This window comes from Crocodylus siamensis, chromosome 6 (genome assembly GCF_052110815.1).
Source record: "Crocodylus siamensis isolate JL-2025a chromosome 6, ASM5211081v1, whole genome shotgun sequence".
NCBI lineage: Eukaryota > Metazoa > Chordata > Crocodylia > Crocodylidae > Crocodylus > Crocodylus siamensis.
Window position 1 is genome coordinate 17,535,316 of NC_143400.1, and position 15,784 is coordinate 17,551,099.

The 15,784-nt window shown below is 61.3% G+C and overlaps 1 protein-coding gene across 3 annotated transcripts; it reads left to right on the plus strand.

The window, feature by feature from the left end:
- Positions 1-5,264: 5,264 nt before the first annotated feature.
- On the plus strand, positions 5,265-13,961 carry NR1I3 (nuclear receptor subfamily 1 group I member 3). Of its 3 annotated transcripts, XM_090054348.1 has the most exons (10): positions 5,266-5,336; positions 6,438-6,468; positions 6,571-6,766; positions 8,119-8,249; positions 9,286-9,455; positions 10,547-10,776; positions 10,998-11,143; positions 11,731-11,847; positions 12,128-12,233; positions 12,836-13,961. In XM_090054348.1, exons 3-10 carry the CDS (start codon positions 6,579-6,581, stop codon positions 12,963-12,965), a joined length of 1,218 nt encoding a protein of 405 aa, XP_089910474.1. In that variant the 5' UTR covers positions 5,266-5,336; positions 6,438-6,468; positions 6,571-6,578; the 3' UTR covers positions 12,966-13,961. The 3 variants fall into 3 exon arrangements, with proteins under 3 accessions (XP_089910475.1, XP_089910474.1, XP_089910476.1); XM_090054349.1 differs by lacking the exon at positions 6,438-6,468 and having other exon boundaries at positions 5,265-5,336; XM_090054350.1 differs by lacking the exon at positions 6,438-6,468 and having other exon boundaries at positions 5,295-5,336; positions 6,568-6,766.
- Positions 13,962-15,784: the final 1,823 nt, after the last annotated feature.

Here is a 15,784-nt window from a genome sequence, read left to right on the forward strand (position 1 = left end):
CAGCCCAGCTGACTGCCCTGGGGCTGCCTGGGCTGAAGAGCCGTTGCAAGGTGCGCAGTTAATGCCATGGCCTAGCTTGGTTCTGGGTGGGGCCTGGCATCTCCTTGCTGTGGAAACCAGGGTCCTGCCTGACTTCCCCAACCAAGGTCTGCTTGGGGCATGATGTGGGCTGTGCTCCTACCAGGGCTGGGGCTGCCCAGGTCCAGGCAGAGGGAGGGCGCCCGGCAGTGGGGGAGCAGCCGGCTGGGGTGAGGGCAGTAGCTGCCTTGGTAGGAGGGGCAGCACTGGGGTGGTTGAGCTGGTGGTGGGTCGGGTCCTCAGCAGGGGCCACTCTGATCACACAGCAACGCCCCCCCCGTGCTCTGATCCTGTGGCCCCAGCGCTGCCTCGATCCCACCCCTCCTCCGGGCTGGCACCCATCCTGGCTGCAGTGCAGGGATTCATGGTGCTGGCGCTGGGCCTGGGGGGTGCCTGACTTGCCTCTGCTCCTACCACGTTCACAGGCTTATCCAAGAGCTCCAGGTTTGGGCTCTCAGCCCCACAGAGGGCACCCCACCAACTCCTCCCTTCTTCTGCACAGGCCGTGATAGGACAAAGCGGGCATGGATGCAGCTCCCGTGCCCTGCGCCTCGCCCTGCCTGCACCCGCTCTGCCCTTGGCTTAGGGAAGTGAGAAGGGACCTGATGGCAACCCCTCACACTGTGCTGGAAGAGCTGCCAGAGCACCCATGTCCCCCACTGCCCAGGCACCAGGTGCCCTACCCAGCTCCCCGCAGGCTGCAGCTGCATGCCCCTGTACCTCTGCTGCTGCTGCTACCCCCATGACTCTGGTCCAACCAAGGGGAGGGGGGGAGGGGGGGTCCAGGAACCTGTCCCCTTGTCGTCTCTGAAGGGTGCCCTGAGCTGTCCATGCCCCTTGCCTACCACCCCAACTGCTCACAACAAATGGACCCATTCATCCACCCTGCTTCATCCCAGAGCCTCAGCTTGAAGCGCAGGTCCTGGCAGTGCAGCCACTTAGGCTGGCGCCAACAAGGAGGCGAATCCATTGCCTCTGGCTGAGGCCCAGGGGTGTCACCAGCACAGAGTTGCCTGCCCAGCACCCAGCTCCTGCACATGGATGCACGCGGTTATGCAGGCAGGGAGAGAAGAAAAGAGATGTATGCACAGGCACGTGCACAAGCATATGCACGTGGTGCTGCAGATGCATTTGGTCATGCAGAGATGTATGTGCACATGCATGAACACACCAAGGAGTCATGCCTTAGCTTGTGCTCAAGGCCCGCTCAGGAATACACAACCATTCACATACAGGTTTCCCCTCTGCGCATTTGCACGCGTGCATCCACATACACACACACGGCTGCAGAGATATCTTCAGCCACTCTCCAGCATGCGCCCAGATGGGCAGAGACACAATTCAGGCCCAGTGATGGCATCTTGCTCCTGGCTGACCATCTGCCAATTGCAGCAGGGCAGAGGCCTGGGCCCAAGGCAATGGGTCCAGATGGGCTGGCTCCAGGGTGACTCCTGGTTGAGGGCTGGGTATGTTGCAGCTGAGCTCTGTCCTCTCCAAGGCAGTGCACACAGATGCACACACAAGCATGCTGGGAGTCCCATGTTCTCACACACCCATGGGCTTGGGCGCACCCATGAGTGCACAAACATAGACACATGCACTCACATGGTACACACTGTCCATCCCATAGGCACAGACAAATGTCCCCATCCCTGGACACGTACAAATGCACACAGGCAATTCCTCTGTGCGCACCAACAAGCACACGCACACTGACACGTGCTGATATGGCTCCGGGCCTGGCTTGCTGAACAGAACCCAGGAGACTAGAGCAAAAAGCCTTCTGTCAGCAGGCTGTCCGCGCCACCCCAACCACCCGACAGGATCAGCCCCCAGGAAAGCCCATGGCAAGCAGAGCTGCCTGCCCAGCCACGGGACCACAGCGAGGGGCTCTGGGGACCGGGGGGAGCTTCTGCCTTGGAGGCCTGGCTCAGTGACAGCGGGGCTCATGAGCCCCAGGCAGAACATGTGCACGGCTCAGCACATGTAAGCATGATGTGGGTGTGAGGAAACAGTGCTGCACATGCCAGGCTGAGGCTGGTCAGGGAGGATCGCCTGGCCCTGGTCTCACCTGTTGCAGGTTGCAATCATCTGGGCCCAGCCCTGAGGAGCCCCTGGCTCAGACACACCTATGTCAGGGCCTTGGGTCCAGCAGGCTGATGCTGGGGAGCACCAGGCTGCGGCATACAGAGAGCAGAGCCACTTGGAGGGCTGTGCCAGGCATCGTGGTGGGTCCCTGACATGCAGCATGTGCCCCCCAGCAGCCCAGCCCTGCCCTGCCGTTGCCCCATGATCAGGATGAGTCTGGCCCGAAACTGGCAGCTCCGCTCCAGGTTGGACGGGCAGTGCTGGTGTGTGTGCATCTCCTCAATTCTCTCTTGCACGTGTGCGTGCACACGGAGGCGTGTATATGCATGCAGAGAGAGAGAGAGAGCAATCACTCCATCAGCACCCGTGGGGGCACCCTACCAGGAAGCCCAGTGCACACCAGCTGCCTCTGGGAACCCAGTTCTTGACACCCCTCTGTAGGTCCCAAGCCCTGGCTACCCTGTCTCCTGGAGTTGTTCTCCCTGGGGGTCCTGCCCCACATCAGGTAGCCAGCTAGACGCAGCCCCCCTCCCTCCCCCGCAATTATGGAGGGTCGCAGTGAGTCTGCTGGGTCAGGGCTGGGGGATCTAGCTCGGTCTGTGCTGCCTCCCATGCGCCCCAGCCGGGAGAGGAGCAGTCCAGCATCCCCCCACGCTGTGCAGCCAGTGCCAGAAGCGCCGTGCAGAGCCTGCCCCAGACCACCCCGGCTGCAGCCTGATGCATGCTGCGATCCCCGGGCGACCACGGACGATTTCCTGCTAACGACACTTTGAAGAGGCTCATTAATCTGTGTGGCACGGCGCAGTGCCAGAGCCATCACACTGGCCTCCCCCGCGCGGCGGGCTGCGGCACGGCCTAGCGGCTGGAGCAGCACATCTCTATTTTTCATGACAGCCTGGCTCAGCCCTGCCCCCAGACCCCTTGGACGCAAGGAAAGGCCACATTGCTGGATCTCTGCCAGGGCAGGGAGCCACAGGCTGGCTTCACACAGAAACAGCCTGTGCCATGCTGCAGCTTTGGCTGACAGGTGCCTCCCAGGCCAATGCAGATACATGGGAGGCACAGGGTGGGCACAGGCCATGTGATTGCCCCAGGCTGGGCCCAGAGCATCGTCCCCGCTGCACAGGGGAAACAGAGGTGCAGAGGGTCCCCAAGGAGTCAGTGAGAGAGTCACAGGGCTTGGTTGTTCATTGTCGACTAGGCTTGGCACAGCCAGGGAGTTGCTGCAGCACAGGTCAGGAGGGCAGGTCTGGGGGGGGCACGACAGGAGTGATGTGATGGGGGTTGTTCCCCTCAGCACATGTGAGAATTGATACGTTTCCCCTCTGTCTCTGTGTGACTGTGCGCACAAGTGTGCCCTTGCCAGCATGCGTGTGAGCTCCAGGATGTAGAGCATGTGTGCGTGTGTGTGGCTGTGCACCAGAGCATTCGGCGCATGTGCTTGGACATCCACATGCACACCATGCTGGGTAGGCAGGCACTGGGGGATGGAGTATGCATGTATGATGTAAAAATCGCGGTTCGTTTCTCGGGAGGCGAAAAAAAACCTTCAGCCACAGACACACTCTATTAGCAACACAAAAGGTATATATTTGCAAATAGGGTCAGAGAGAGAGACAACAGATCAAACACTCTGCTGCCCCCGAGGGAAACTGCCCAGCTGGCTTTATCCCCTCTCTCCTGACCACCTGTGCAGAAGGAGGAACTTTTACAACTCATTTTCGATTCATACAAACATGTATGTGAATACGTCAAATCATGTGTCGCATGTGTATTATAATTAACTACTTAAGTATGCGGGGCGGATAGGCTTAATATGTATTAGGTTATTGCGCATGGGCAGACAATATTTGAGGTTACAAGAGTTTGAAATTTTTCTTGCTTCAAGGCTAGAACTGTAATCTACTTTTATCTGCATGAGAAAAGCTGAGGAGTATATGCTTTACTGTAACAAAGAGATAGTAACTTTGCAAAACAAAGAGGGAGTGATACCTTAGTACAAAGAGCCTTTGGTAGTTTTCCCTTCAATTTCCAACCCCCCCTTCCCTCTCCCATTAAGGAGACAAGGAGGGCTAGCAGCTGTGTTTTTTCTAAATCTGCTATTGATAATGCATTTTTAATAATATTTCTAACATGTATGTGCACAAAGCATTGGTGCACAAGGTGTGTGTACAACTGTCTGTGGCAGGAAGGGTGTGTGTGTATGCGCGCACACATGCGTGTGCTGACAAGGTTCTTTGGGTAGATGTGATATCTTTTATTAGACCAACTACATTTGGTCTAACACATATGTGTGCTGGCACTGTGTATGTAAGCCAGGCCAGAATGCAGCGTGTGTGTGTGTGTTTGCACGTGTGTATATGTGTGCTGGCCCTGCAGTGTGTGTAGGCCAGGGGTGGGCAAAACATGGCCCAGGGGCCGGATGCGGCCCACCAAGCCATTCTATCTGGCCCGCGGGGCCCCTAAAAAATTTAGAAAATTAATATTTATCTGTCCTGGGCTGCCTGTCATGCAGCCCTCGATGGCTTGCCAAAACTCAGTAAGCAACCCTCTACCCAAAATAATTGCCCGCCCCTGGTGTAGGCTGTGCCAAGGCATAGTATGTGTGCACATGCAGCTGTATGCGTGTGCTGGCCCTGCAGTGTGTGTAGACTGTGCCAGGGTATAGTGAGTCTGTGAATGTGGCAGGGCGTGTGTGTGTGGGGGGGGGGGGGGTATGCACATGTGTACGTATGTGTGTGCTGGGATTGCTACGCACCCAGGCAGCAGCAAGGTGAGGTTGGCCAGGTAGGGTGTAAGTGGCTGTGCTGGGGCTGGCTCCCCCTCTCCCTAGCCACTGCCTGCTCCCCGGGGGCAGGTCACCCTCTGCCCTCTTCTCTGTGGGCAGCAGACCAGGAATAGCTTGCCTGGCCCAGAGGCTGCAGCCTGGCTCCACAGGGACTTGCCTGACGTGCCCCCCCCACGCTCCTCCGGCCTCTGGCCCCATCCAGGACACACCCTGCGGTGGCTCCCCTCCCCCCTGCCCCCATGCCTCTGCACCCTCCCCACGGCTCCAGCTTCTCCAGTGCAAAGTTCAGCTCCCATAAGCCAAGCCTAGGCATCTGCGTGAAGGCAGCAGGGAGGGAGCGGGGTCCAGCCACCACGTGGGGTCAGTCCCCCCCACACTCCCGGTGAGCAGGGAGCGGGCATGGGTGGGGGGCAGGGGGCCAGGGGGCTGGAGCCGACCCTGTGGGCACCAGAGCCAGGGCTGGGGCTAGGGCTCAAGCTCCCTCTGTGGGGTCAGGACCCTGTGTCAGCACAGCGGAGCACCAGCACCGGCAGCACTGCCTAGCCCAAGCCCCCTCCTCTCTCCTCCCAGCACCCCACAGCCTGTCTCATTCCCCACTTGCTCTCCCAGCAGGGCCCCGCCAGGCGCCCCCAGGCCTGGCCCTGCCCTGTTGCTTGTGTCGAGTGGACTTTGCCCCCCACCAAACTGGCTCGCCCCCGCTACGTCCCTGGGCCCAGCTCCTGGCTCAAGCCTCACGGGCTGGGGAGAGCCTTGGCACCAGGAGATGGGCTCCCAGTGCCCGCAGCAGGTTCAGCTCTTCACAGGTGGGCGAAAGACCCTGTGGAGTTGGGGCGGGGGGCACAGCCCTGGGAAGCGTCAGGCCTCCTGGCACAAGCTGGGCACTGCACACAGAGCAGGGCTCTCTGGGGTGGCAGGGAGCTCAACACACGGGACACAATTGCCATCATGCATGTACATGTGGAATGGCACAGCCACACGACAGTGACACGCGTGTGCATGCGGCATCTGCAGATCCCACATGTGGCTTGTGGGACCTCAGGAATATCTGGAGGGTCCTGGCTACAGCAGTCAGAGGCAGGACAGCAGCCCCAGGAGGCAGACCTGCTGGCTGGGGTCTCGGGCGGGTGGAGCTGCTGCACTCCTGCTACCGGCACTGGAGCGAGCTGGGCTGGAGCTGGCGTCAGCCTGCCCCACACCCCCACGTCCCAGGAGCCACCAGACCTAGAGCTGGGGACCACGGCTTCTGGCTGTAGCCACCGCTCAGCCTCCCCTGTATCTTGAAGCTGGGGGCAAGAGGCTGCTTTGTCCTCACGAGCCCATAAGGTCAAAGCTCCTCCTGTCTCCGGATGCCAGGTGGGTGTCTGTGGCCAGCCGGGCATCTGCTGGTCCCACCACACAGCCCTGCCCCTGCCAGCCCTTGGCAGCAGCCAGATCTGCGGGCCCTGCCCCATCCTGCTCTCACTTGCTGCCTCTCTCCTGCCAGCTCCTGCAGATCTAGGGGGAGCCAACCCATGGTACGTGTGCCTGGAGCTGAGCTGTGGGGCACAGGGAGCGGGGCAAGGAGGCTGCAGAGGGCCTGAGCTGGGGTCTGAGTTTCTGCCCCCCCTGCCCAGCAGGTGAGGCCATGCCCAGCCCTTCGGATGGGGAAAGCAGCCCCGGCAGCAGCAGCTCCTGTGTGCTGAGCCTCGGGGCAGGTAAGTGGGAGCCGGAGGAGCCGGAGGCTGAGCAGAAGGTCTGCGTCGTGTGCGGGGACCGAGCCACTGGCTTCCACTTCCATGCCATGACCTGCGAGGGCTGCAAGGGCTTCTTCAGGTGAGAGCAGGGGGGCCACGGCACCCACCCCGACCTCGGGGCCAGCCTGCAGCTGTACCAGGCCCAGTGCTACCAACCGCTGCTGAAGCAGGGACAAGCACTGCCCAGGAGCCCCTCAGGCACCTGTCCTGCACAGCCAGCTGAGCTGGGTGTGTGCATGGAACATGGGGGCATGTGATGATGCACATGCATGTGTGGGCATGCACACAGGGAGGCACATGAGTACACATGGGAAGCAGGGTGTCTGCACATGCATGTTTGGATGCTCCGTGGTGCAGCTCCCCTATGGGTCAGCGTCAGGCTGGGGTTGGTGCGTGTGTGCTGGGCCCAGCTCCTGCTGGCTACGCCTCGCTGCCCAGTGGGCCTGACCTTCCAGACCAGCACCATGGCCACCTTCACCCTTCACTGCAGGCTCAGCTGAACCCAGCTCCCAGTGGACTGCAGCCCTCCCCTGCAGCTGGGCTGGTGCTAGCACTGGCATGCTGCGGTGCTCAGCCCACTGCTGCTCTGGCTAGTGGCTGGCAGGGTTATGTCGCACCATGCGTGGAGCTGCCAGGGCTGCTGGCTGCTCACAGGGCAACACCCGGGAGCGGAGTGGCCTCTGCAGAGCAACTCCTCCTACACAGGGTGGAGATCCCAGACACAGCCCGACCCGCCAGGACTTGCAGCTGGTGCCAACTGCAAGGGGAGTGCCTGCTCAGCCACCCCCTTCCTGCTTGAAACCTCTCCTGCCCCTTGCTGAGCAGGGTCCTTGAGCCTCAGGCCCCCTGTGTGCCCTGGGAGGCCCCCAGCCCCTGGCCAGGGCAGTGAGTCAGTCAAGACAGGGCCTTCTGGAGGCTGTCGGGCACCCGCGCTGCAGTATAGGAAGGATCTGGGGAGACTGGCTGACTGGGACCCAAACAGCCCCCCTGGAAGCAGCAGTCAGGCAGCCCTGCTCCAGCCCCCTGCATGGTGGGACCTGCACCTAGGTCAGCATCAGCCGTGCCGGAGGTGCCCATGGGCTGCCACCACTGCCCCTGAGTTGCCTCCTGCCTGGTGTACAGGCACAGGTATGCGTGCCAGCTCCCATGTGCACGTGTGTGTGTGCACATGTGCAAGCTGTGCAAGTGCACGTCTTGTCTTTCTCTAGTGCACATGTGTGTCTGCGCAACGGGGGTGTTGGACTCCCCAGTGCACATATGTGTGTGTGTGCAAGGCGGGAACCAGCTGCAGGAGAACTTAAAAGATCCCCAGATGTGAGCTGAGTGCAGGGCCACCCACCCAACTCTGAGCCCTGCACCCAGGGCTGCTGGGATCCTTCGGGAGCTGCATGGTGCCCAGCTCCAAATCCAGCCCTGCCCTCTCTTTTGTAGGCGATCAATGAGCAAGGGCGTCCACTTCACCTGCCCCTTCGCCCGCAGCTGCACCATCACCAAAGCCAAGCGCCGGCAGTGCCAGGCCTGCCGCCTCCAGAAGTGCTTGGCTGCTGGCATGCGGAAAGACAGTAAGGCAGAGCCCCACACTTGCCCTCCTGGGGCTGGACCTCACCCCCTCGTTCAACCCACACCCCACGGTGGGAGGCACCAGGTCCCGGTGCTGGTCTCAGCTGATGGGGGGAGGGGGATGGCCCGGTATCAGACCAGGACACCCGAGCATTGCAGTGTACGTTGTGGCTGTGCCTGGCCATCACCCCCCGGCCCTCAGCACCCCTGCTGGTGGGGGTGGGAGGAGGGTCTTGTGGCAGGAGGAGTGGCCCGGGTGCCCATGCACCCATGTCGGGGTGGCACTAGCCGGCTGGGGCTCCCCACGGTGCAGCCAAGGTCTGACTGGCAGCAAACAGACAACCTGGCAGCTCCATAATGGCCTCCCAATAGACTGTGTCTAGGCCTGGAGCCCAGCCCAGCTGTGGCCTGGAGCCAGCAGGGGCTGGCACATGCCCAGGGCCTGGGCCTGGGTTCCCCCCACCCCCAGTTAGGGAGCGGGGGGCAGTGTGAGGATGGGGAGCGCAGGCTTTTTATATGGAGCAGCCCAGTGCTGAGCCAGTGCTCCCAGCCAGGACTCATGCCAGCTGTGGGACACAGTAGGTCGAGGGGGTAGCGTGCAGGAGGCTGAGAACCAGAACGGCTGGGTTCAGATCCGGGCATTAGGATGTGGGGTACGGGGAGCATTGCCAGGGCTGGCAGGGAGTCAGGACACCTGAGCTTTCCTCCTGACGAACCCAGATGTCCTGGTTCTTGGCCTTTCCTGTCCTACCCATGAGACCCCACATGCCTCCTGGAGCTGGGACCACGTGCGAGATTCGGGCAATCCCTGGATTTCGGGAGACCTGGTACAAGTTCCAGCTTGGTCATGGAGCTGGGACCAGACCGCAGGAGGCCCCTGCATGCCTCTGGGCAGAGCGGCTGCTCAAGCGTGGATGGGCAGGGCGTCCTGCTGGGCACCTGGGCTCTGGGGGCTCCAGCTGATGAGGGCAGGGCTGCAGGGGCCAAGGGGCCGTGCCGGGGCTGCCCCCTCAGCCTGGGCTCTGGTCTGGCTGGCAGTGATCCTGTCGGAGGAGGCCCTGCAGGCGCGCCGGGCCCTGCGGCGGCAGCGACGGCAGGAGCGGGAGCAGGCAGGGCTCACGGTGGAGCAGGAGCAGCTCATCGCCATCCTCATCGAGGCGCACACCCGCAACTTTGACTCCAGCTTCTCCCAGTTTCAGCACTACCAGGTGCCGCCCCCCGCAAGGAATCAGTGATGAGGGGGCAAGCAGGCCAGAGCATCTGCTGGGCAGTGATTGGCTGCTGGTGTCACACACTCAGATCTCTGCTCCCTAATTGGACAAGCGCTGCCTGGTGTGCCATGTGCTGCACAATGTGAAGTCGACACCTGCGCAGCCCCGTGATTTTCCCTGACCCTGCCTGCCCTGACCCCCCCCCCGCCCTTGACACCACAGACACAGTGTTGCCCCCCATCCACTGGATCCTGTCCCATGCTCTGCTGCTGTGCCCCAGGGCTGACTGCCCCCATTTTACAGGTAGGGAAACCAAGGCGCCAGCCGGGAAGGGCCTTGCCCAGGGTTGCCAGACAAGTTCCTGGCAGAGCCAGGCATACAGCCCATGAGTCCCAGAGCCGGGCTTCACTGCAGGCTCTGCTGCCCACACCAGGCCCCCTGCCCCAAGCCAGACTGAGGCTGCCCCAAGCCAGGCCATGCTGTGTGCTCACAAGCCATGGCGCACTCCAGGCTGCCTCTCACCGAGGCTCTGTGCACGAGGAGGCTGTTCTCTGAGGCTGCTTGGCCACCCCTCATAGGCAGGGCCACGCCACATGGTCCATGCCAGCTCACCCCACCCATGCCCCTTGCGGGTGCCTCTGTTTACCCATTGAGGGGAGCCAGAAGGTGGCTGCATGGGCTCAGTCCTGCCCAGCCCAGTCCCTCGGGAAGGGGATAGAGACTGGGCCCCCTGAGCCCTGGGCCTGATCCCCACAGAGCCAGAAATGGCAGCTCCATATCATGAGCCAGGGCTGGGATGCTCTGTGTGTCTGCATGTCTGCCACATGTCTTAAGGGGGGGTCTCCCCGCAAGGTCAGCCAAGGAGGACTCCCCACCATGCTCCAGACCAGAGGCATGTGGCTTTTGGCTGCAGCACTGTCTCGTTCGGGTGGGGGGGCTCTTCCATGCATGAGCATGGTGGCCTCATCTGCACTCCTAGGCAATGTGCTTGTGGTGGCGCACACAAGGGTGCCTCGCTCCAGCCCAGAGCCGGCTGTCCAAAGCTGCCTGTAGCACCAGGACTTGAACTTGAGTCTCTCCCTTGCCAGCCTGCCGTGCGGTTGTACGTCCACAGCCCGAGCCCTCGCAGCACCCCAGAGCCGGGGGCTCCTCACCATGTGCTGCCCGCTGTGGAGAATGGGGCCACACTGCCGCCCCTGGAAAGCCTGTCGGATGACGTGCTGCCCGATGTCTTCTCCATGCTGCCCCACTGTGCTGACCTCAGCACCTTCATGATCCAGCAAGTGATCAAATTTGCCAAGGCGATCCCGGCCTTCAGGTCAGCACAGGCCCCGCACCACCTGACGGCTTGGCCACAGCCAGAGCGTGGTGCCCGGCTCAGCTCTCCCATGCCCCTATGCCCCACTCCACCCAGGCCTTGCCTCCACTCTGCCACCTCCGGGGGCCCTGGTGTCCCCAACCCCACTTGGAGCAGCCACCTGCCTTGGCCCCCCACGTGCTGACCCTCATGCTCCATCCTCGTCTCTGTCTTCTGGGCAGGAATTTGCCGATCTATGACCAGATCTCACTGCTCAAAGGTGCCACCTTAGACATCTGCCAGATCCAGTTCAACACTGTCTTCAATGAGAAGGACAAGGCCTGGGAGTGTGGATACCACTGCTACACCATCCAGGATGGGGCCCTGGGTGAGCTGGGCACCCCCAAGGTGGGAAGAGATGGGGCTGGGCTGCATGGACACCCTGGGGTTCCCCTCCCACCCGTGGCGGTGCCTGAGACCTGGGTCAGGCTAGTGAATATGGAGAGCCCTGCTATCTCCTGCTCTGGGAGAAGCCCCCAGTTCCTATCAGTTGGGCCCTGATATAGCGATGCGCCTGTCCAGGCGACAGCGAGACTGCCCTACCCAGCACCCGGGGGCACGGACGCAGGACGGGCAGGGAGACCCTAGGCAGGAACCACCTCCCAGGGGTGAGGCAGTGCATAGCAATGAGGCCTTCACCTGGCGTGGGACTCAGCCCAGCAGGTCCCTGCACCGCTGCATATGTGCTGTCAGTGGGGTTTGGTTTGCAATGAGCCCTGCGTTGGTCGATGGCCTTGCCCCTTCTCCTAGAACAGGTGCCGCACTCGCCCCTTGCTGCTCAGCTCCACGGGACCCCTGCTCAGAGCATGCAGCCTCTGTCACCCTGGGGGCATGAGGGGCTGGGCCCTGGGGGCATGGAGCACACCCAGAGCCCCTGGATGCTGCAGCCCTATCACCCGCCACCTCTGCCCCCAGCCGGGTTCCAGCAGATCTACCTGGAGCCACTGCTCAAGTTTCACATCAGCCTGAAGAAACTGAAACTCCACGAGGCAGAGTACGTGCTGCTGCAGGCCATGGTCCTGTTCTCGCCTGGTGAGAGACCTCATTCCCCCTCTCTCCCTCCATAGCCTGACCCGGGTGGGACAAGGAGCTGAGCACCCCGCTCAGCCCTGCTGCCTCCCACTACCCCATGTGGATACGGGCTCGGGCTTGGGCCGCCATGGGGGGTGTTTTCACAGCCACCCACACCCCAGTGCTTGCACCCACCCCCTGTGCCCTCCTGCTGCTGGCATTAGCACTCTAGCTCCAGAGCTTGGTCCCTACTCCCTAGCCCTTTCCTGGCCCTTACAGAGGTGCTGTCCTCTGCTTCCAGACCACACCAGTGTCACGCAGCGCGACTTCATCGACCAGCTCCAGGAGAAAGTGGCCCTCACGCTGAAGAGCTACATTGACCACCAGCACCCGCTGCCTGAGGGCCGGTGAGTGGGGGCTGCCCTGGGGCTCACCCGTGATCACCCTTGCTCCCAGGGTCCAGACCTCAGCAGCATGTGGCTGATGAGACTGCAGGGCATGTGCCCCCAGGGTGGTTGGATTGACACCCTGTGTCACTGCTGGGGACAGGTGCCACGGGGGTGGGAGTCGTGACAGCAGGGTCTGCCCTGATTGCTCTTGTCCCACTGTCCTGGGCAGCCCTCACCCCCTCCTGTGCCGAAGCTTGCCCCTCTGCCCCCGCCCGGGCCCGGGATGGGTGGCGCAGAGGGTGCTCAGGGCTGCTCCGCGCTCCCAGGGCTACAGGAGAGCTGGAATCCACACTGTATCCCCCACGCGGCAGAGCGCGGGGGCCCTGGCAGCACCTGGCAGGCACCGCTCTGGCTCTGCCTGCCCAGTGGGCACCCCCTGGCCAATGGGGCAAGGGCTGCTGGGCACCTGCCTGCCCCCTAGGAGCACACGTTGCTGCATCCTGCATGGAGGGGAGCTGTGCTGCACAGGCCAGACAGATGGGTGGGGAGGCTGGGCAGGGTCCATCGCTGGGAGCAGCAGGGGCTGTGGCAGGGCAGGCTCACCCCAGGCCTCTCCCCAGGTTCCTCTATGCCAAGCTGCTGCTGCTGCTGACGGAGCTGCGGTCCCTGAAAGCAGAGCTCACGCGGCAGATCCTGCACATCCAGGACCTGTCGTCTATGACGCCGCTGCTCTCCGAGATCATCAGCTAGAGCCAGGGCTGGGACCAGCTGGTGACCTCCATCCACCCAGCCAGGACCCTGGGGGCAGGATCCCCACTGTGACTTTCAGGACCACACGCTTCCCCCCGGAGCTCGCTGGGGCATGGCCAGGACCCTGCAGCGCTGAGTCTCATCACCCAGCCAGCTGCATTCCCCGAGCTCTGCAGTGCCCTCCTGGCCGCTCTGCCAATCCCACACCCCTGGCTGGCAGGGGAAATACTATGACCACTAAGGTGGTTTTCCTACTGGGAGGGGAAAACCACTTTCTTGGCAGGGGTAGTAGCTTGAGTGAGGTAAGGCATAGTCAGTCTCCCACTTCCCACTCCCCGTGGGAAGATCCTGGCTATACACTAACTTTATGGAAGACTGCTCCCTAGGTTACTCCTGTGGCCATATGGCTGAGGGCAAGCAAAACTCAGGGGCATCTGAACCCAAAGCCTCCAGGCTTGGGCCTGCACATAGGATACCCCAAAAAGGATTTGGAAGCATCTGAAGCCCCAGGTGGGGGTGGCGGATGCTTGCCGGTTGTAGGGCCACATTTGGTTCTTGAATGACTCACAGATTTGGAATTGATTTGGTTGATTTGACTTGGACCACAAAAAATTTTCCTTAAAAAAAAAAATCCCACCCCGGCTCAGACCCTGGGGACCGAGCCGAGCTAGGGATGTGGCCTCAGGGGTGGGACAGCCAGCCTGTGACCGGGCAAGACCCCTCTGCCCTGTCCACTCTGGTGGGGCCTGAGGCACAGCCTGTGCCAGGAGTGCCTCGGGCACTGTGCAGGGCTCACCTGTCAGCTGCTGCTGGCTGTGGTGGCAGGGGCAGCAGGCTTCCTTGTCCTGTCTGTCACTGTTGCATTTTAGAAGCAAAATAAAGTTCCATTTATTTTTGCATTTTCTGCCTGCATCTGGCTGGCCTCAGCCTGGCCCTACCTACCCCTAGATCCTCCCGGCCTGGCCCTGCCTGCCCCTAGGGCCCCTGCAGCCTGGACCTGCTCGCCCCTAGAGCCCCCCAGCCTAGCCCTGCCCATCCCTGGCTCTTTCATATCAGGCCTTGCCTATCCCTAGCCCCTCTTTCCCACTCCCTATACCTTCATCCCAGCCCTGCCAATCCCTATGCTGCCCTGGCCTGACCTTGTCCACCCTTCCCCTTCTATCCCAGCCCAGGTGCACTGCACCTGCTGCAGGGTGTGGGCAGACAGCAAAGCTGGGGGTAGGGGCAGGATACCCCCCCAGGAACCTGCCTCACCCCCTCACTCAAGGCTGGTGGTCATCACCCCATGCTGAGGCTGGATGCCCCCCAACCCCTGCCAGAGCTGCACAGCTGGGAACAGCCAGAGGCCACCTCAGGGTATCCATGGCTCTGCCCTACTGCCTGCCCCCCTCCCCACCCCACATCCCACCCCCAGGACCTCCATCTGCCTTCCCAGCTGCTCCATACCCCAAGCCATGTCCAGGAACCAGAGCCCAGGGAAGGCAAGAGGCAAAGCACAACTTCCTTGGAGCGTCCCTGGGCATCGCATTGCCCCACAGGGAGTGCGGAGGCAGAGGGAGCCCATGCTGCAGGGGTGCAAGCGCATAATGGGCAGGGACAGTTGTGTGGTGGCACAGCTGCTCAGGCCTACAGCTGCGTGCACATGTCAGGCCCAGAGGGGTTGTGCCATAGCCCATGGGGGCTATGCTCCCAGGTCTAGGCAGCTCCTGTGCAGGATCCACCAGTGCAGCCCTGTGGGCCAAAGAGGACCTCCACTGGTAGCTGGCATCCTACCCAGAAACAGGCATCTCCCTGGGGCCTGTGGGGGACACAGGAGATGGCACACATGATTGCTGAGCCATGGAAGGGGGTGACAGCACAGCCTGAGGCCAAGGCGTGGGCAAGAACATAGCAAGTGCATCAGTTATAGCATGTGTGAGCATGCAGAGCAGCTGTGAAGTGTAGCACGGCCAGGAGCTGCACAGTTGCCTGCATATCAGTCACTTCTCAACCAGTCATGAGGAGCAGCCCTCAGGCAGTAGCAGGTCCACACTCCCTGCACCTCCACAGGGCTGAAAACGGGGATGACATGTGCCCTGACAGGGCACATGACCTGGCCCCACCCTGCCATGGTTCCTGCTGTGGCCCACAGGGGAAAAGTCCCAGCACCAGGTGACATCATAGACCTACAGAGGCATCTGTGCACAAGTTGGAGGCATGGATGTGCATACATACATGACAGGTGCACATACACCTGCATGTACAGAAGTCTATGCGACATACATGTGTGCAAACTGTGCATACACACCCACACACATCAGCAGTGAGTAAACATGCATGTGATAGCAATGGAGCACATGTCCTTGATGCACTTTGTGGGCACCAAAATCCCTGTGTGCAGGTGCAAATGGGAGTTTATATGCACACGGGCAAAATATGTGCACCTGAATACAAATATACATGAACATGCATGTATCAGTACCCAGGTATGAAGACAGACATGTGGGAGTGCTTGGACACATGTATATCTATGTCTGTACAAATGAGCAGGTCCGCAAACATGTACATGAGTACAAAAGGGTACGTGCATGTGCTAGCATATGTACCAGGTGCTAAACATGCCAACTGTGCAAGCATACATGGATGTAGAGGTATGTGGGCAAGTGCGAGTAACCAGGCATGCTTTTGCATGCACGGTTGGGGATGTTAGCATGCACATCTGTGGATGCAGCCCAGTGCATGCTCACAAGAGGGGTGGCGTGCATGCTGGCATACATGCAGGTTTCTGAGTGCATAGGGCCCTTCCTTGGACAGGTGCATGCCCCACTTGATCCTGCCTG